Source organism: Jatropha curcas, chromosome 2 (genome assembly GCF_041381405.1).
Source record: "Jatropha curcas cultivar XTBG-Jc1 chromosome 2, XTBG_Jcur_1.0, whole genome shotgun sequence".
Taxonomy (NCBI): domain Eukaryota; kingdom Viridiplantae; phylum Streptophyta; class Magnoliopsida; order Malpighiales; family Euphorbiaceae; genus Jatropha; species Jatropha curcas.
Window position 1 is genome coordinate 26012330 of NC_143152.1, and position 22062 is coordinate 26034391.

At 35.3% G+C, this 22062-nt stretch overlaps 3 protein-coding genes across 4 annotated transcripts; 2 read left to right on the top strand and 1 right to left on the bottom strand.

Annotated features, from left to right (window-relative positions):
- The first annotated feature begins 12858 nt into the window (after nucleotides 1-12858).
- LOC105646675 (18.0 kDa class I heat shock protein) lies at nucleotides 12859-13623 on the top strand. The gene has a single exon (XM_012232579.4). The coding sequence runs from the start codon at nucleotides 13022-13024 to the stop codon at nucleotides 13442-13444; it is 423 nt and encodes a 140-aa protein (XP_012087969.1). The 5' UTR covers nucleotides 12859-13021; the 3' UTR covers nucleotides 13445-13623.
- A 1644-nt stretch (nucleotides 13624-15267) lies between these two features.
- LOC105646674 (uncharacterized) lies at nucleotides 15268-19923 on the top strand. Of its 2 annotated transcripts, none has more exons than XM_012232578.4 (3): nucleotides 15268-15655; nucleotides 16705-19265; nucleotides 19362-19923. In XM_012232578.4, the coding sequence occupies exons 2-3, from the start codon at nucleotides 16794-16796 to the stop codon at nucleotides 19662-19664; spliced, it is 2775 nt and encodes a 924-aa protein (XP_012087968.1). In that variant the 5' UTR covers nucleotides 15268-15655; nucleotides 16705-16793; the 3' UTR covers nucleotides 19665-19923. The 2 variants fall into 2 exon arrangements, with proteins under 2 accessions (XP_012087968.1, XP_012087967.1); XM_012232577.4 differs by having other exon boundaries at nucleotides 16708-19265.
- A 227-nt stretch (nucleotides 19924-20150) lies between these two features.
- Nucleotides 20151-21769, bottom strand: LOC105646673 (Nuclear transport factor 2 (NTF2) family protein). The gene is made up of 3 exons (XM_012232576.4): nucleotides 21582-21769; nucleotides 20890-21019; nucleotides 20151-20761 (listed from the first exon to the last, which is right to left on the bottom strand). The coding sequence occupies exons 1-3, from the start codon at nucleotides 21612-21614 to the stop codon at nucleotides 20202-20204; spliced, it is 723 nt and encodes a 240-aa protein (XP_012087966.1). The 5' UTR covers nucleotides 21615-21769; the 3' UTR covers nucleotides 20151-20201.
- Nucleotides 21770-22062: the final 293 nt, after the last annotated feature.

Consider the following 22062-nt stretch of genomic DNA (forward strand, 5'->3'; position numbering starts at 1 on the left):
CAGTTAGCCTCAATTAATAAGTAACAACATTGTAATTTCATTTTTGGATTATACATTATGCACCCATGCAATACCATGCTTAATTTACTCCTATAAGTTATGTTCATAAAATACGAGTGGGAGTAGTGGAGATAATCTTCTTCATCTTCATTTTAGGAATGGTAACAGTAAGCTTTCCATGTTCCATATGAACCTTAGCTCTTTCAGCTTTTGCATTTTCAGGTAACGTAAAGCGCTGAACAAACTTACCATGGCTGCGTTCCACATGATACCATTTATTATCTACCTTTTCTTCTCTCTCAAAGTTCTTTTCTCCAATTAGGCAAATAACATTACCATCTTCTCTTTCCACTTTTACTTCTTTCTTAGGAAGAACAGCTTTTAGTATATGCGTCTCGGCGTCTCCTTCCACTCGATCTTGGCATTGACAGATGGTTCTGCTGTTGCTGCTCTGTCGTGAAAATCATAAAACGGATCCCGTACATCGGAACTGTAAGGACCGTAATATGGGTTATAAAATTTGCTGGACATTTTTGTTTAATTTAATATTTGATACAATGAGTTGGTGGAATAATTGATGATGTTGAAGGAGAATATCTGTGAGTTGTATTTACAGGAGCAAATTAAATTTAATTGTTTTTTTTTTTTTTTTTTTTTTTTTTTTTTGGTGCGTAGGATTTTTCCAAGAAAGAAAAGCATAATCCTATTTGGTGCAGAAAGACTCTACGATCAGATGGGAATTTGAAATTAGAACATTGAGAATGGGAGAGACGGCTCATTTTATTCTTGTTCTCCATTTTTGCATGATAAATTGCAGGCTAGTCCTTATCAGAATAACAAGGCTGGCAGGCAACGTGCAGAAAAGGATATAGATTCGGAAATTGCTTTCTTTCTTGTTTTCATTATTAGGAATAACTCTACTCTTTTTCGCTATTTTAGTCATAAAAGTGAAAATGCTTCACAACATTTGTAGGAGAGGCATTATGTTTTTTTTATTATTAATTATTACTACTTTGGTTTCTAAGTTTTTTATCATTCAATACAACCTAAACAGAAAGAAATATTACATGATGCAAATAAATAAAAAATTCAAAATACTATGAATTTGTATCCAATTGAAAATTTTGAGTCCTCTGAAATAATAATTAAATAGAACTAAAATTTGTATAATTCTTCGAAGTAAACTGAATTATAATCAAATAATATACAAGAACCACTACAAAAAAAACTTCAAATTGCGACCGATTTTTGCGACCGACAAAAGTCGGTCGCAATATGGATACCAATTTGCGACTGATTGGTAAACAGTCGCAGATTTTAGCGCGGAAAACTCGCGCGGGATTGCCTTTCAGTTTGCGACTGAATTACTGCGGATTTGCGACCGATTTTGCGACCGCTTTGCGACCAACTTTGTTTCTGTCGCAAAAATGGGCGCGTCAAAAAAAGGGACACAATCTGAGACCGAAATGAGATAAAATTGCGACCGATTTTTTTGCGACCGCATATTTCAGTCGCAGATCGGTCGCAATTTTGGTGCATATTAAAACGACGTCGGACAATTAAAATTTGCGACCGATTTAAATGACATTTGCGACCGATTCGTCGGTCGCAAATATTAGGGCTTTAAACGCGCCCTCTTCTTTTCCTTTTTTCTTCTTTCTCTCTTCTCCTTCTCCTCTCCTCTCTTCTCCTCCGTCCGCAGCGCGCCTCCAGCCCTCCTGAGAACGCTCCAGCCACTGTGACGCCGCCACCGACACTCCAGTCACTCCTCTACGGCGTTCGCCACCGTTTGGACAGCATTTGAGGTAAGCCGGTGACCATTTTATTTTTTTCCAATTTTTTTTTTTTTTTTGCGATTTTTGTGTTTTTTTCAATTTATTATTATTGTTACTGTTATTACTGTTAATATTATTAATATTGTTAATATTGTTAATGTTGTTACTGTTATTATTTTTTTCGAAATTTTTTTTTTCGATTTTTGTGTTTTTTTTCAATTTATTATTATTGTTACTGTTATTATTGTTAATATTATTAATATTGTTAATATTGTTAATGTTGTTACTGTTATTATTTTTCAATTTATTATTATTGTTACTGTGACTGTTTATTATAATTAATAACATTAATCAAATAATGGATTTATAATAATAAGATTAACTAATAAAATAAAATATAATTTCATTTCATTAAGATTAATTGCATTATCATTAAATCTTTATATATGTCCTGTAATTATAAAAAAAATTAATAAGGATTTGAATTGAATATATGAGAATTTCAAAATGAAAAAAAAATAAATAATTATGTCAGTTGAATTAAAATAATTTAATTACAATAATAAATATTTCAATTTATTTGGCAGAAAAATGATCATATTTAAGTAATGATCATATAATATCATCTTTTGTTATTTAATGAAAACATATAAGTAAATTATTAAATTAAAAAATACAAATTTAAATCGGCATTCATTTAAATTTATTAAAAAAATATATATAATTATATCAATAATTATACATGAATAATTTATCTATGAAATTAGAATAAACCATCAATAATAGAGGGATGGAGTTGGTAAAAAATCATACGTACAAAGATTCCAAATAACATTAAAAAAGAATTCTTTAAAATATTTAAATAAAATTAATTAATTATAGAAATATAAAATTATAGTAATAAACAAACAACAAAAGATTCCCAAACGTAATTGGTTACCTGGATGAGGAAAGTATTGATTTTTGGGGGATTCTATTAGCATATTTACATCAATATGATAAATATTTTTTATTATTAATTTTTAATAATTGTTAAATTATGAAATAATGTGGCACCAACTCTTATTTAATAATTATGTCACTTTCAGAAATTATTTCGCAAGTCTAACCATCTTACGTCAAATATAAGATAAAAATACGTTGAACACAACAAATATATATATAATTTATTTGTCATTCTCAATAATAAACTTACTTGTCATTGTTGTTACAGTTGCATTGACAAAAGTGGTGTTTTGTTAATTTATTTTTTAATAATTTCCACCGTTTCTAATGGATAACGACAACTTGTTTGAAAATGCTTTCATTATATTTCAATTAAAATATTTTATAAAATAATTTTAACATTATAAGTTAAATAAAAAAAGAAAAAGTTAAACGGCTAGTTAACAAGAAAAGATAGAGGTGGGCTCATTGGGGCCCAATTTAATAAGGCGATGGTTTAAAGGGCCCAAAGAATTATGGGCTTTTATAAATACGCGTTGTTTAGTTATAGTAATTATCAACATGTACTTGCTCCACTACTGCCTAAGTTAAAATTAAAAAGAAACCCTCACTAGAATTGAATTTTGCGTTTTAGGTTAATTGAAATTGAATTTGAATCAGGGTTGTGATAATTGTAATGAGTGCTGTAGTTTTTTATCCTAACGTGCAACTTTGTTGTGATAATTGTTGTTTGAGCAAGTCCTGTTAATGATGAGTTTGGATTGGAGGCCTAGTAGTGGCCATTTTGCCTTTGGAGAATGTTGATATGTTATAGAAGTGTTTATTGAAGTGTCTTTCTATTTGAGATTTGATAGTGTTGTGCCGAAATGCTGCCGAATTTTTTTCAATAAATTCAATATGTAGAATAGTACACTTACCTTTATATATATATATATATATATATATAACCTTTGTATTGAATAAATGAACTTAGTTATTTTACATTTATCTATAGTTCCCCCTTATTATAGAAATAACCTTAGTTAGTTATAAGTGTAACTTGAACATTACATTAGTGGCATGTTTTAAGGCTAGATCAGACTAATGCAATTACATATAATTTACCCTTGATAAACACATTATTAATTAGGTAACAAAAATGCAAAATAATCGAGATTGGATGTACTGGAGGTTCGAGGTCAATGGGATATTAAGACAAGAGTTTCTGCACGGATTGGAGGCGTTTATACAGTTTGCAGTTGGTAATCCCAGTTTTATGGATGGGAATAAGTTGAGGTGTCCATGTAATCACAAGAAGTGTCGAAATCGAGCCTTCTTACACATCGATACAGTGAAACTTCATTTGTGCAAAAATGGGTTCGTGGAAAATTATTACGAATGGATACATCATGGTGAAGCTCGAGTTGCCAGTGGGTCAGGCCACTCCATTCCGGTAAGTTTAGAAGTTCAGCCTTATCAATTTCTGTATGGTAATCAATGCAATGATATGGTAATCGATGCGAGTAGAGTACAATTTGATTGGGATAATATGGAGGAATCGCCAAATGTAGCAGCACAACAATTGTTTGACATGCTAAGTGCAGCTAACATTGAACTGTGGCCTGGATGCAAGAATCATTCAGTTCTGTCTGTTGTTGCACGATTACTACACATGAAAGCAGAGCACCATTTTTCAGAAAGGTGTTACGATGATTTTGTTCAGTTAGCAAAAGAAATGTTGCCTGAAGGCCATTCAATGGTTGATAATTTTTATCAGACAAAAAAATTAGTTCGGGGATTGGGACTACCGGTAGAAAAGATTGATTGCTGCCGTAATAATTGTATGATATTCTGGGGTGTTGACTCGGAATTCAGAGAATGCAAGTTTTGTAATCTTCCAAGATATCAACGGCGCGGTCAAGGGACTGGTAGAGTACAAAGGGAGAAGGCTTTCAAGAAGATGTATTATTTCCCTCTTGTTCCTCGCCTTCAAAGGTTATATGCATCAAAGGCGACAGCTGAACACATGACATGGCATGCTTTGCATGAATATGAGGATGGTATAATGACTCATCCGTCAGACTCTGAAGCGTGGAAACATTTTGATAACATTCATCCTCTGTTTGCTGCTGAAATAAGAAACGTGAGATTGGGGCTTTGTACTGATGGGTTTCAGCCGTTTGGCCAATCAGGACAACAATATTCATCATGGCCTATCATTGTCACACCATATAATCTACCACCGACAATGTGTATGAAAGATGAATATATGTTTTTGTGTGTTATTGTTCCTGGGCCTACTAATCCAAAACATAAAATTGATGTGTTTCTGCAGCCTTTGATGGCCGAACTTAATTATTTATGGGAATATGGGGTTCAAACATTCGATATTTCGACCAATCAGAATTTCATAATGCGAGCTGCTTTGCTTTGGACCATCAGTGATTTTCCAGCATTTGGAATGTTATCTGGGTGGAGTACCGCTGGCAAATTGGCTTGTCCTCATTGCATGGAAAACACTAATGCATTTACACTAAAGAATGGAGGTAAACAATGTTGGTTTGATTGTCATCGCAAATTCTTACCAGAATCTCACCCTTGGAGGAGAAATCGACAATGCTTTAGAAAGAACACGACTATTGTTGAACCCCCTCCACCTGTGAAGTCTGGAGCAAAAATATTACAAGAAATTGAAGATTTGGGGCTTATGAAAGTTACTGAGTTGGGTGCAGATGAGGTAAATAAAATAATTGGCAGGAATAGCGGGTGGAAAAAGCGAAGCATCTTCTGGGATTTGCCATACTGGAGTTCACTTCTTATTCGTCATAACCTTGATGTCATGCACATAGAAAAAAATGTGTTTGAAAATCTGTTCAACACTGTCATGAACATTGAAGGGAAAACCAAGGATAATGCAAAAGCAAGAGCGGACATGAAGGAAATTTGTCGTCGACCAGAACTCGAGCAAACTGTACTTACTGGTAAGTTTCCGAAGGCATGTTATTGTTTAGATAAACCCCAAAGGCAATTATTGTGCGAATGGTTACGATCATTAAGGTTTCCAGATGGCTACTGTTCAAATATGGGTAGATGTGTGGACATGAGGAAGTACAGATTGTTTGGCATGAAAAGCCATGACTGCCATGTTTTCATGCAAAGATTGATTCCTGTGGCATTCCGAGAATTATTACCAGGAAAAATTTGGGAAGCAATGACAGAATTGAGTCTGTTTTTCAAGGAATTGACGATGACTGTTATCCGATGCGATGATATGGACCAATTAGCGCGAGAAATCCCAATTGTGATGTGCAAGTTGGAGCGAATTTTTCCACCCGGCTTCTTTGATTCTATGGAACATCTGCCGGTTCATTTGCCCTATGAATGTCGTTTAGCAGGACCGGTACAATATCGATGGATGTATCCATTTGAGAGGTGATTCACTAACATCTCATTCTAATGATTACATCATTTATTTGAACTTATACTTACATATTGGCATTGTACAATCACAGACACCTGCAGAAAATTAAAAAGAATGTGCGCAATAAGGCAAAGGTCGAGGGATCCATTTGCAATGCATATTTGGTTGAAGAAGCTTCCACATTCTGTTCGCACTACTTTGACCAACATGTTTTCACCAAGCATCGGAGAGTGCCACGTAACGATGACGGAGGAGATCGCGTTCAATCTGAGTTTGAAGGAAATCTAAAAATTTTCACCTACCCTGGGCGTACGATTGGTAAATCAAAAAATAGACGATTGACTGATGCAGAGATACAAGCGGCTCAAACCTATATTTTATTGAATTGCGAAGAGATCACACCATATGTACAGTAAGTATAAATAATGTAAACATTCTAGACTTGATGTTGGCCGTTGTTAAAGTATACTTATGCTAATATGGTTCGTTCATAAATAGGGAATATATCAATCTTCTGCGGCTTCAAAATCTCAATTTGACTGATACTGCAGTTGATGCAAAGCTGGACACGAAATTTGCAGAATGGTTCAAATATTATGTAAGTTACTTTCAATGTACACAACACGGAATGTACATTTATTAAATTTGACTCATGTCATTACTATTTCCCATAGGCTCGAAGCTCGGGAAGCGATATTCGTAACAGATTTATTACGGATCTGGCAAAGGGGCCATTACCGGTTGCTAATGCCTACTCTGGCTACTTTGTAAACGGTTACAAGTTTCACACTGAGGGTTATGGGAGAAGCAGAAAGACAATGAACAGCGGTGTGTGCATAAAGGGATCAAACTACAGTGACGTGTCAAACGATTTTTATGGGAAATTGGTTGAGGTTTTGGAGTTAGAATATCCAGGCCTACCAATGAAGTGCACAATCTTATTCAAATGTGAATGGTTTGATCCTACGCCAAACATTGGCACGAAGGTTCATCCTAAGTATAATCTGGTTGATATTAATCAAAGAAGAAGATATACAAAGTATGAACCGTTTGTTTTGGCAATGCAAGCTGCACAAGTGTACTATGTCCCATATCCATCGTTTAAACGAGATAGATGCGATTGGATGGCAGTGTGTAAAATCAAGGCTAGATCAGTTGTTCATGCACTTGAAACGAAACAGTCTTCTTCACTCGCAGTATCGGAGGCATTTCAAGAAGTTAGGGTTGAAACGCAACCGATGCAAGTTGTTGAAGATTTAACAGATAGGTTGGATGATGAAAGCCGATCTTATGTTGAAATAGGAGCATCAGATGATGAAGAGGAAGAAGATCAAATCATCATGGGTACCTCAGAAGACGAATATGAAGAAGAGGAAGCTGATGAAGAGGAGGAGGAAGCAGATGATATTGAAGACACTTAAAACTTAGAGCAATTTTACTGTTAGAAATTGATAAATGTATATGCAATTAATATTATTAATGAAGAATTTCAATGGTATTCACTTTGTTTACTCGTATTTACCACATGTTCTACAATTCATATAATTGTATAAATTCATTTTATCTAGGTTCTGATATCTGCAGTACAGATGGCTAGAGGCAGAGCGTTTGATTCTGACGCGTCCGGCAGTGGTTCGCGTGGAGGTCGTGTACCTGGACGCAGTGCCCGTGGACGAGTAGGGTCGATCCCTCGTCCTTCGTCAGGTACGTCTGGGGCTTCGTCATCTGCTCAGCGACCGGTACTGCCGCCATCACATCCTTCTTCAGGTACGTCTGGGGCTTCATCCTCTGCTCAGCGTCCAGTACTGCCGCCATCACAGCCTTCTGCTCCTTCCTCTTCTACCCCCGTTTCTGGACCATTACAGACTCCAGCAGCTGCACAGTCACCCACTGTGCAAGGTAATCATAAATGTCATAACTGTCATTTTAATTATATATTAATTATCTAGAAATGTATAACATTTGTCATTTATTTTGCAGCTTCATCAGATCCACGTATCACCCTCAGTTTGGTAGCGGGACAGTAAGTACTTATTCAGATTTTCTGTAGGCATATTTTGTAATTATATTTTGTACTTGTTCATCTCTGTGATGCTTTCGTGTAATTATATTTCACTTCTGTTTTTTTTTTTTTCAGCATATATCCATCTTCTCGAGCAGCGAGGCAAATTTTGAAGATAATCAAGCTACAGCTGCATAAAGAAGGATACACATGGGATGCCGTACCACAAGAGGCGAGAGACTTTTATTGGGAGGAGTTCCAGGTACTCTTTGGTTTAAGTTATATCATCATTCAATGTTTACAATTCAAGATAAATCCTTAGTGTTTAAACGCTATATTTCATTTTTTTGCAGAAACATTTCATATGGGACGAGGCCATTACAGCTATGTTGAAAGTAGCCTGGGAGAAGATATGCGCCGATCGATACGCTGACTTCACGTATAGGATGAGAAAAAGCGGTAAGAAGCAGCAGTGCGTGTCTCAGGAGATATGGGAGAGCTGGCAAAAGGCTTGGGAGGATCCTGCATTCAAGAGAAAGCGGGAGATATTTGCACAAAACAGGCGCAGTGAGACTGGCGGTGATGGAGCAGGACCTTCGCGACACACAGGCGGATCTATATCTGCTATAGAGACAGCTCGATTATTAGTAAGTGACCTAGTCCATTTACAATACACTGATGTTTAATGAAAGTACATTATATATATTAATATATCATGAATAAAAATTTATTACAGGCTAAAGAATTAGGTCGTGAGCCCACACCGATGGAGGTGTTTACATACACTCACACGAAGGACCACGATCGTAATACCTTTGTCGACAGACGTGCGCTGAGCGTCAATGTAAGTAACAATGAATAATATTTACATTTACCCTCTAATCATTGCGAAGATGTACAAAGTTCAATATAATAAAGCTTGCAATTGCATTGATTAATTAATTTTTTATTTTCAGGAGAACTATACTACAGTTCGGGAGCATATTGTTACTTCTCAGACCGATGAATCCGAAGCTGAGTCAAGAATTGACGAGGTAGCGCTTTATCTCGAGGCTGTAGGGGGCGAGAAGAAGAGGAAGGTATACGGCATCGGGTCTCAGGCATCACAGTTTTACACTGGCTCAGCAGCTCACGCTTCTACAGCCAGCGCAGCACCGCAGCCGGAGCACACTGGCTCACACTATGATGATGATATACGGGCTCAGCTTGCTGATCAGCAGAGACAGATTGCAGAGCTTAGAGCGCATGTGCTGCGGCTGTCCGGTGAGGACCGTGCTGGTACTTCTTCCTCTGATCCTGCGCCTGCTACAGACCGACATGTTTCGACGTCTCAGCAGCAGCCACTATCGGCTCCTGATCCCGATGCTGCAGGCGATACCTTGCTCACCCCTCCTGGCGCTACATCACATCCAGCAGGTACTCCTCCCGGCGGTCCGACATCGGATCCTGCAGATGAGCAGCAGCATATATAGATTTGATTTCCGACCTTTTATTTTTTCATTTGTATTTTCATTTTTTAATTTGTTCAGAACAATAAAAATTACATTTTTATACTGTTCTTGAATTGCGTGTGTGTATATATGCATTTATGTCAACTTTCACAGGTGTAGAAAAATTTTGGTTTCAAAATAATATTTAATTTTTTTTATTCCCTTTTTCATTTTTGCGACCGATTTGCGACCGATTTGATACCAAAAAAAAATTTTTTGAATTTATAATTTGCGACCGATTTTAAAAAATTGCGACCGATATTCTGCGACCAAAGTTGCGACTGAATTTCCAATTAAACCACGACCAAAATTTGCGACCGCTTTTTCAATTTTGCGACCGACTTATCGGTCTCTAATTTGCGACCGATTTTCTCATCGGTCGCAATTAACATTTGCGACCAGTGATTTTGCGACCGACGTTTGTCGGTCGCAAATCGGTCGCAAAGTATAAATAGCGACCGATTTTTGCCATTTTGCGACCGATTTGTCGGTCGCAAAATGGCGTTTTTTTTGTAGTGAACTTTTATTTTAAAAAATTAACTATTAAGTTTTTAAATTATGATTTCATAATTTTCATTGATATTATTATTCCTTTATATCTAGCCTCTTTTGAGCCTCGATTGACAGGCGAATTTGGCCTTTTAAAATTTAGATATCAATTTAGATATCAATTTATTTTTTTACTTGATATATTATTGACAAGGATATAATTACTAACCAGGAGAGAAAAAGGCTAGCCCTATACTGCAAAGTACAAACCTTCCAAAATTGAAATTTTACATACATATATATATATATATATATATATATATATATATATATATATATATATATATATATATATATATATATATATATATATATTCCATTTGTATTTTCTCTAAAAGCACGGGTACTGTGGATTCCAACGAAGCTAAGGTATTAGCAATCTTGTTTGCCCTTGAACTGTTTAGTACTTCGGTTTTCAAATTACATCCGCTAATTATTGAATCTGATTCTAAAAGCGCAATTGCGTGGGCCTCAAACAGAACTTACAGATCATAGCAATGATGGCTTCATTTCAATCAAATGGATAATATACTTTTCTCACTCCCTGTGGTTTCATTTTTCCTCATTCACATATCCAGAAACTGTTTCGCATATCATTTAGCCAAAGGAGGGGTTGATAAGGTGGTCTCTTTTACAGCTTGGCTTTGAACGGGCTCTATAACTCTTTGGTTTCTTTTTGTTGCAGATATCATGTTGGATATGGAAGAATTCTTTCTTTGTAATCTAATTGAAGGATTATTTGTGTTAATTATCTTTGTTTTAATGCTTCCAAGTCTAAATTCTTTTTTCTCAAGAGATTCACTCTATGAAGCCTAGAACAAAGATGTTAAATAGTTGCAGATATTTTGGAATTTTCTTTTTCTAGTGATGTGCTGTGACGTTTTTCTAGGTTTTTTCACTTAACATTTATAGGATAGGTTGAGATTTTTTTTTTAATAAATCTAATGGTTTGGGTATAGTTGCCTTTCAATGTTGAGTTTTTCTTGAATATATTAAAAATTAATAAAATACTTTATTTGCTGATAAAAAATAAAAAATATATTTTTTCATATATTTTCTAATATAACCATTAAATTTTCTTATATTTTATTTGTAATTAAAATATGTCACATATATATTTTCAATAAAATTCTAATTATATACACCAAAAGTTAAAATTTTCTATTAAAATTTTTTTTTTCTTTCTCATCTTTATTTTCTGCCCTTTATCTCATATATTTTTGCATCGATCGTATTATCTTTGGAAGGAAGATATATATTAGAATTTAGAAGCTATCGACAACATTTATCATGTAGACACGTTTAAAGTGGCACTTTGAATGGAAAATGGAAACGTTTGACACCGCCATGACAATGATGGCCACATCTCTACTACTTTGGACTTGCTTTAGTTACAGTATGCTCCTTTACCTAAAACTGAATCAAAATTGAATTTGCAATTAATTATTGAATTTTTTTTTATTTCTCTAAACCAATAATCAAATTATACGGAATTTAAGGTTATTGATAAATAATTTAAATACATTTAGTTAAATATTATTTGTATAATATAATTATAAAATTTTATTAACAAAAATATATTTCATATATTAATTATTAATTAAAATTTAATTATTTTGATTATGTACTTTTTAATGACTAAAACACAATCGAAAATCAATATAATTTATAGATCAATAATGAAACTGAAATAAAGACCAAATATTTCAAGTACTTAAAAAAAAAAAAAAAATCAAATATTCCATTTCTCTTTAGACAATGCCCTTGTTTTGATCTTTTCAATTATTTTTCATCCCATTTTTATAACCAAATAAAGTAATGGAATTAGAATTTCTATTCTATACTGCATCCCAATATAAGAAAGAAATTTCCATTATTATTCCGATTATATTTCATTATGTATTCAATTCTCATTTTCTATTCATTTTTTTAATCTCATTTTAGTACATGGATCACATGTACCATGTATATGGATACCTTAAAAGATTCAACATATCAATATCGTACGCTGAAACTTCTTGGATACTCTCGAATACGTGTCAAACACTATAAAAAATATGTTCTATTATTTATTTTAAGACACTTCTTTAAGAATACTTTTGAAGATATATTTTGAAAACATTTTAGGGACACATTTAAAAATTAAAATGTAAAATCTCGTAGGGTTTAATTTTTATCTATTTTAAATGTGTTAAAAATTTTGAGATTGTCAATTTATCTTCAAATAAGCCAGAAAATGCTATGATTTTCAATAATGATGTTAGTTTTGAAATTTTAAGTAATTATATTGAAATAAAAAATTAAATATTTTATATTTTATATTTAATGATTTATTTTATTTGAATTATTAATAAATCATATTTATTAATGTTTTGTGTTCTCAATATGTCAGTATCCTGCTTTTTTTTAAATTACAATGTTCTTTATCCACGTCATGTTTCGTGTCCCGTGTCCGTGTTTACATGCAATGTAACCATGGGTTTTTGAAGCCATTCTGAGCTTATTGTTAAAAGTTGATGTATTCATAGTTAAAAAACCCAAACCCAAACCCATCGCCTATTTTATAAGGTGATTGAGCCTGCCTTTTAAATTCATGGACTCTGCCACTAGGAACTCCATATCCAAAAGCCCAAAAATCTTCTTGAAAAAGCCATTGCCACCCAAGGTAACGAGTAGAAGATGGTGGAAGGTTACAGATTTCACATAGCCAGAAGACCCTCGAAACTGCAAAGAAGAAAGTACCCAGCAGTGCCAATCACTATATATACATTACCATCCATCAATCTTAATTCCATCAGTGAAAAAAATCTCCTTCGATTCTATTGAAATTCAAGATAATTATCCTCTCCTAGCCAAAAAAATGTCTCTGATCCGATCTTTCTTCGGCAACCCACTGTCTACTGATCTATGGGCTCCATCTGCTTCGAATAATGAGATTTCCGCAATCGCTAATGTACAAGTTGATTGGAAGGAAACACCAGAAGCCCATATATTCAAAGCTGATCTTCCAGGATTAAAGAAAGAGGAAGTGAAAGTTGAAATTGAAGAAGGAAGAGTTCTTCAGATTAGCGGAGAGAGAAATGTTGATAAGGAAGAGAAGAACGAGAAATGGCACCGCGTTGAGAGAAGCAGAGGTAAGTTCTTGAGAAGGTTTTGGTTACCGGAAAATGCAAAGGTTGGTGAAGTTAAGGCATCAATGGAGAATGGAGTACTTACTGTTACTATTCCAAAGGCAGAGGAGAAGAAGCCTCAAGTCAAGTCTATTGAGATTAGCGGTGCATGAGCATGAGTTTCAATCTTCTTTAAGATATAAAAACAATAAATTGCTTTGTCGTTGATGTGTATGAAATGAGATTATGTGTGGTTTGCTCGCTCTGGTTTCTGTTTCCTTCCAATGTATAGGTATATGTTAATGTATTTGTGAGGTTTTTTAACAATAAAAAAACAGTTCTTATATTCAAATTCTACTTCAATTCTGTTTCTTTTACATTTTTGTACTTTTTATCTTCCAATTATTTATTTATTTAATGAGCTTGATGAATTTATGTGGATGTCCTAAACTAAGGATAAGAAGTGAAATCATATTTTTAAAAAACAAGTTGCTATTCTATCTCCCGACTCCCATGTTGGGTTGAGGGTCCATGTCCAGCGTAACAAGAAAATGGGCTGGGTTTTAACAGTCTCATCAGACTCTTCAAATAGTACGGGCTTCACTGTGTTGTGAGTCAGACCGAACTAACCTCAAAAATAAAATTAAAATTTATTAGTCAAATAAATGTGGTTTTTTATAATTTAAAAAAAAAAAAGTTTAAAATTGATCTTAAAAAAAATTTTATAGTTGACGATTTCTAAAATTAATTTGAGGTCAATAAAATAATATTTAAAACTTTATTTTTTTTTAAATTCAAAATTGACTATTAATAGTAAATTAGTAATGACAACATTAAATTAATTCAGTAGATGAGATTCAACAGCTCAACAAACCAAAAATAAATGAGCTATAAAATTCTGTCACATGTTAATACATTGCAGAATCCTTTGGTCCATTCATAAAAGTAAATCCCCTTGCTCTGTGTGAAGATTAGGGGATCAGTCTGCTGACAATGAAAAACAATTCCATAAAAAGAGATAAAACACAATAAATCAAAAATACATAACTCCATTAAAAGGATACTGCAAACACTCTTGTTTTATCTACTATATTAGATAAACTGGTTAAAATCTAAGATTTGTTCCAAATAAAAACATAAAAAGAGATCTGTTATGTTGTTCGGATAGAGAGCTTCTTTTTTTTTTTGGGCAAGAGAGGAGAGCTAAGCTCTAATGTTACAAACAGTATCTAGAACAATAAAGAGCTTTTAGTATTTTATAAATTAGAAGAATGTTTGGCGATTTGGCTTTGCTTTAAGATCTCTGTCTTCCCTCTTTAACAAAAATAGAGATCCAAAGGTCGCCCGCAACGGCTTTGCACTAAAGTTGTGTAAAGGATGAATGCATGCGAAGCTTGGAATACGACAATCTTGAAAGAGGTGGCCTGGCCAACATCTAATTATAAGAACAAACAAACGTCAAAAGATTCCCATTTTTTAAATCCCCACATTTCATGCCTTATTTGTCAAACTAGCTTATAACATTTCCTATATGCAATCCCCCTTTTTCAAACTTCGATTACGATAATTTTGCATATTGTACAGTTTCTTCCTGTTAAATTTTTTTAAGACCCCCACCCACCGGCCGGAAGTCAAATTTGTGACCAGTCTAGTCCAAGTACGGCGAGATTTGTGAATTCACATGCTAACAACTAATGTGTGTTTTCAGATTCTTTGCCAACCGCGAGTCTGCAACTGGGCCATGCGATGGCCGTAGACAGTGTCTCTGTTCATCATATATATAATAATATAACACCACAAAAGACAAAGTTTAGAACGCGAAATTCGCGCTTTATTCATCCTTATCCCTCTCTCCCGCGAAAAATTAATCATGAAAAACGTAATAATCAGCTGAACTTGACAGCACCAAGAGGCGGTGACGTAACCTAATGGGCCCCAACAAAACAATAGTACGGCTTTGGGATTCGCTACAAGAAAATGAGTCGTTTATGTAGCCACCTATACGCCTATTGCCTATTCATTTCCCTTTCTCTCTCTGCTTTTTATTTTCCTAACCGTCTGATCGAAAATGAAACGCTACTCACTCTCTTTCTCTGCTCTCTAGTTGTTTGTTGCTGGCTTCTCTTCTTTTCCGGTTTCGAAGAAAACGAAAAACCGCGGATTCGATTACCCAGAAGAAGATGGATTGGATTGTAATGTGAAATGTGAATGTTCTTGATTTTTGTAGCGGCAATTGTAATTCTTTGCTTTGCTTATAGTCTACGTTTACCGGCTCAGCCACCACTCTTCACCGACCGTTTTGTGTGTCGGATCTTTATCGGGATCAGCGAATTTTCTGCCTCATTCTCATCTTTCCGAACCTGCATTTCCTCTTTTCGGCTCTGGTACGTTATCTAATTTCCTTGCGAACTTCGCTATAAATCTTGGTTATGTGCGTTTCACCTTTTTCAACTTTTTTTTTTTTCCGTTTCTGTGTTTTGTCGCTGAGAAACCAGAGGAAAATGCAGGAATAATGATAATTTTGTTTTATATATTTAGTAATTATTTTAAGGAGCATGTTGATAGCTTCACATTGTCCGTGGAATGGACTGAAATTTGTCGTATTGTAAAATAAAAAGGAAGAAAATAAAATGCAAGGTTTTGATTTCTTGTTTTCCCAGCGGCCAAACAGAAATTGAAATTTAATTCTTAGTCTCGTAAAAGCCGGCTTAAAGTTTTGTTTAGATCTGTCACTTTCCCGGTTTGGCTATGAAGTCACCAGAAGGAATTTGGATCTACATTCGGATAATATGTTGAATTATGTAATTTGCAAGGCAATTGAAGCAGAAATTATCTGATGTCAGAGCCAAATTGTGAATAAAAAGAGGGAGTGGCATAATTGAAAATTTTTGTTTTTGGTTCATGACCTCATTAGTTAATTGTGATTATGGTTATGACCTCAATTAATGTTTCTGTTGTCCACATTACCTCTGTTTATCTGATAAAAAATATTGGACGATTAAAAATGTAATGAATGTCTCCATTACTTCTCTGAAATGTTGAACTAATGTTAGTGTGAAGCTTTTATCCTCTAGCGGGCAAAATGTGAAATGTGCCTCCCAGGCATGGAAATCAGTAAAGCCAGCAGTTCATTTTCAGTTTTGTTTTTAATTGCCCTTCTGTTCTCTTTTCTTCTTCTGCTTACATAGCTTTTGACTAATCTTGCCTCACTTGTTACTTGTTCTTCTTGTCCTCTGGCTTCAGAAATAAAGAAATTTGAATGAAGCAGATGTATTTTGTTCTTCATAATACTTTGAATCTTACTAATTGTTGCTGAGAGTACACACACATTCCACGTCTCTTGTATGCCTATGCTGTGAATTGTACAAAGAAAAAAAAAAGAAAGGTGAAATTCTAGAAGCGTGACTAAAATTTCTCTTGCATTATATTTTAGCAGGTTAAATATGTCCATGAAACACGCAAATAGTTAAAATTCTGTTTATTGTATGAGCAAGTGATGCATATTTAGAGCCTTCTGGCAAAATGGGATTTGGTTTAGGCAGCAAAAGCAGTTCAAAACAGCAGCAAAATCCCAAGATAGTAAAGGAGACAGGTTTTCCAACCCAAGCAAAGCAGAGTCTGAAGAATGAAGACAAGTTAAAAGCCAAAAGTTGCGTGAGTAAGCCATATGGTGACCTGTCCCATGAACTAAGAGAACACGCAAACGATGTAACCTTGGTCCAACAGAAAACTTCAGGGAATTGCCAGCAGCTGTCTGTCATGGTGAGGAAAAAAGATGATGAGCTTGTCAGGTATATGTCTAACTTGCCTGGTTATCTCCAGCGCATGGAGAAAACAGAAAATATACAGGATAAAGCTTTAAATGTTGGGGTTTTGGATTGGACACGCTTGGAGAATTGGAAATGCAACCAAAAGGGCTCTCCAAAGAAAATTGGAGATTATACATCCTTGCGTAGCTGTAATTTTTCAACTAAAATGACAACTAAGTCATCGAGTCATTATAATCCAGCTCATGGTGAGACTCTTGCTTATCAACGAAAGCAATATTGCCCTCCTCCTTGTAGGAAAGATTCTTCTCACAATGAAGGCAGTTCCAGAGATGCCAAATCAGCTACTCGCGATGATATGCTCATCCAAGATGTGAAAAATGCTTCCAAGAGCCATTTTGATCGACAGAAGAGGGCATCATGGAAATACAAGTCTTTTGACAGAGATTGTCCATATACAATTTCTGAAAAGGAGAAAAGAAGAGCTTTGGATCATAAGATCACTTCAAAAGTTGAAAATGGGTCATTCAACTGTGGACGAAACAGCATGTCAGTTGAGCCCAAGAAAAGTTTGAGTGCTTATGATAGAGAAGCCAAGCAGAGATTTGAGGAGATTGAAGGATCAGATATAAAGAGAAATGCTTTGAAGCAGAAGAGCACTTCAAGAACTAGAACTTCATCATCAAAGCTGAGAAATTATGATACTTCACGTAATACAGATGAAAAGAATAATGTTGAGAATAATCAAACTCAGAAGAGGATGGAGTTGCAAGAATCATCTACTGGTCTTCCTTCTCAAAATCAAGCTGGCAACAATAGAAACATTGTTCTCCTTCTACCCAGAAAATATTCCCAGAACAGCTTCCAAAACCAACCAAGGACTTCATGGGATGAGAATGTGGCAGAAAGAAATCAGAATACATTATCAGGTAGCATTCCTGACAAGAAGGTTGATGTTTCAGAAGAACTCCATGAAATTCCTCATTCATGTCCACTGCCATCTAGAGCTGAGATAAATACAGAGCAATTGGAGATGGAACCTGATACAATCAATACTCAGGACGCAGAGCTGTCATCTGATGCAACCAACACCATTAAGTCTCCAAATGGTAATCTAGTTGAAACTTCAAAGATGTTGGACCAGGATACAGCAGAATTGGCGAATAGTAAAGGCAGGCATCCATCTCCAAATTGCCGATTCAGCTTCAGCTTGAGTCGGATGACCAGAAGTTTTAGCTTCAAGGAAAGTTCAGGTCTCCCACAGTTGAGTTCCACGTATGTTTCAGTGAAGTCTGGTCCTGTGACATCTAAATCTTCTGCTAGTTGGGATAATTCGAACATCGAGAAAGTATGTGGTCACAACAGAGCTAGATCCAGCCCTTTGAGAAGGATACTGGACCCACTACTGAAGTCCAAGAGTTCAACTCCGTCTTATTCTGCCGAAACTGATAAGCCAGTGAGAAGACTCCTGCATTCCCACAGTTCTAAGCCAATTACTACCACTGGATCACTTCAAAATGAAAAATGTGAGGCATCTAGTATTAAAGCTCAATTGATGCTTACAACAACGAATGGACTTCCTTTGTTCAGGTTTATGATCAACAACAACAATATTATTGTTGCAGCTCCTGTTAAAAATATAACATTACCTGGAAAGAATGATACAGGTTGCAACTATGCATTTTATACTATTGATGAAATCAAGAAAAAAAATGGCAGCTGGATAAATCAAGGTGGTAAAGAGAAAGGTTGTGGCTTTGTGTATAATGTGGTTGGTCAGATGAAGCTTAATAGCATTTCTTCCCTGGATTTGGCTGAACAAAAGTCCAATAGCCAGTATATGGCAAAAGAGTCTGTTTTGTTTGGTGTTGATCTAAGACAGACTGGTCAGGCTTCACAACGGCTAATGCCAATGGCAGAGCTTGCTGCCATTGTTGTCAAAATGCCTAGTGGAAACCTTGCCTTTGACCGAGAGCAGACTGATAAAGAAGAAAACCAACACTCAAATAGCTGCACAGTCATACTTCCTGGTGGTATTCATAGTTTTCCAAACATTGGGGTTCCTACATCGCTGGTTCACCGATGGAGAACTGGTGGATTGTGCGACTGTGGCGGTTGGGATGTTGGTTGTCAACTACGCATTCTCTCCAGTGAAAACAAACACCAGAAGATTCCATGGGTTTCTAATACTTTCCTGACCTCAAATCGTTTTGAACTTTTTGTTCAGGTACTGCTTGTGTTTACTTAAGAATGTGTCTTTACATTCTGTTGGTAATACCATTTATATATCCAATTTATATTTACACTTTGCAACTCCATATAGGGAAAAACGAAACAGGATATGCCCATCTTCAGCATGGAACCAATTGAGAAGGAAAAGTACTCTGTTGAATTCAGTCCATCAATTTCTATGTTACAAGCATTCTTCATTAGCGTCACTGTTTTAAGCTGTCAGAAACCATCTGATTTTGCTGAAGAGAGCAACGTCTTTGAAGAAAAAGTTCTCCAGGAATCTACCAATGGAATTGGAAATGATGGAATGAAGAAGATACGCACGACTATCTCTGGTGAAGCACCTGCAAAGTACACTCCAAGTCCACCGGTTTCACCTGTTGGAAGGGTCTAGCTGTTTGCCAGGGTAATGTTGGTTCTTGGTGTCTTGCTGCTCTTCACATAGCAAAAGATTGCAGTGATAGCATCTTAAAAACTTTGTTCATATTAACACTTGCATTTGAAAGATAGAGAATAGATCTCAAACAGGGTTCTGGTATAGCAGAAGTCATTTGGTCATCATAGTTTTGTATCAGTTAATCTCGCATTACTGATATCATCCCTTGTATAAAGAAAATAATGCTACCATTTATAGAGATCCGAAATTACAGAAATAGTTTTCAGAAGGGTTATTGAAATTCTGAAACATTGAAGATGATCTTATTCCAATTCAACAACTTGTACCTGGTTACAAAAAAATATAATTCTTGAAAGGCGCCATTAATCTGGTAAATTATAGGCTATCATTCTAAACAAAATCAAGGCAAAAAATGCTCCGCCAAAAGTAGAATACTCTTAATTGAATCTATAATGGAACAAAAATCTAAACTACAAAGAAAAATAACAAAAAGAGATTTATTCTTCATGTCTTAGACATGCCACTGTAAGTTTCTTACAAGTCCACAGGTGAAGCATGGTGAACACAGATGAACCATTGACCATCTATCTTCTCAAAAACATTCGTCACAAACTGTGCCCCCCAGCTGCTACCTTTTGTCCTAACAAATTCAATGCACGTAACATAACCTATGTCGCCCTTAAAATGAACTCGAGCGTCTTTCAACTCTATCTCCAACGGGAAATCATAGTTCATCCATACAAGCTCCCAGCTTTCCATAATATCATCATAACCAATAACCCCACTTGCACCAGGATGCACACAACAGGTGTTATCCCCTTTTGCCCAAAGAGATTGCATGGAAGCCAGATCCCCATTTCTGAATGCATTATAAAACCGAGCATTTGCTGCCAGTACCGAAGCCTTGCTATCCTCCTGCAGCATTCGAAGGCTATCCCTGATTTTTGCAGCCTGAGCATAGTTCTCTTCGTCAATAGCAATTTGTAGATCCTGCATTAACGCTTGCTCGTCCAATATGATGCTTTCCCCCGAGTCCTCACTTGTTACTTGACATGCTTTCAGTGATAACAAGCGGGAAGGTTTTGCAAAGGGCGCTGCCTTAATGCAAATACAGAGTATTACAACCGCTAAAAACTAAAAAAAATTCACAAATTAAATACTAAATAATAAGCTAACACAAAAGTAAAAACAGATAAAATTGAATTCAAACCATACAACTTACAAGTTCTTCCTTGAATCTGCAGCTCCAGAGGACAATAATGTGTCACAGAAGTAGCAGGTAAAGAAAGGTGGGAAAGCCTCTTGAAACTATTAATGCAAGAACATGGCAGCGGCCTATCAATAAAATTTACCTACAACAACATTGCGAGCTAAAGCAAGTCTATATATAGATATATATGAATTCAAGAAAACAAAATCTATAGCATGCGGTTTACAACTATACACAGGTGATTAGAAACTGAATAGCACTTTCACACTAAGAGCTGAGGAAAGTAGGTCTTTTTGGCTGGTCCATTTGAATCTTGCAATTTTACTCCACGGTTTCACAGAAGCTAAAAGCATTCGTGATTCAAATGATTCCCACTCTGTCACCCTCTCCTCCCCAGCTTCCTTTCGTTCCATGTTAATTATTCTTTTAAGTGCAATAAAAAATCGTCCAAACATCACAGAATTCACTAATGAATTTTTAATGTGCAATCCCCAAGTCAATATCGTTTCTTTCTTGAAATTTTGATGTAAGATCTCGTTTAGATTAGATAGGAATACACAGAGAGAAAAATTATTGCCACTATTTTCAATTTTGATTCTCAAATGAACACAGAATCAAAAATCTCTTGTTGATAAGACATGTAAGATAATTTCAATTCATTTCGAAGATGCTAATTAATGGAGAAAGTGAGACTTAGAATTTACATTGTAGCAAAAGGTAGATCCACGGAGCGCCATGATTAAGCAGGTCGGCTTACAGACAGAACTTAAGAGCAGCTAAGGAGAAGATTTAGGGTTAGGGTTTTGACTTTAAGCTGTGACTAAAATTTGAAACGAAATACTTGAGCCATCTGCACAGGGAGACAGATGAGAAAGATTACATAGATAGTGTGTCAAATGTCAACGGAGAAAGAATAAAGCAGATGGCTTGTTATTTTGGGCCCGAAAAGAGTCCAAATGTCCAATACAATAAATGCGTCAGCTTGATGGGCCTCCAATTAGCCCTTCACATGGCTTTTCATTTCATAATTTAATGAATTAGTCTTTGTAATTTATTCTTTTTAGGGATAATATATCATTTTTTTTGAAAGAGAAGGTAATTTCGTGGACTAACATTAATAAACTTCTCATGAATCTATCAGGAAAAAAATTGAGAGCTTAATATAGGAGTGAACAGTACGTAGTT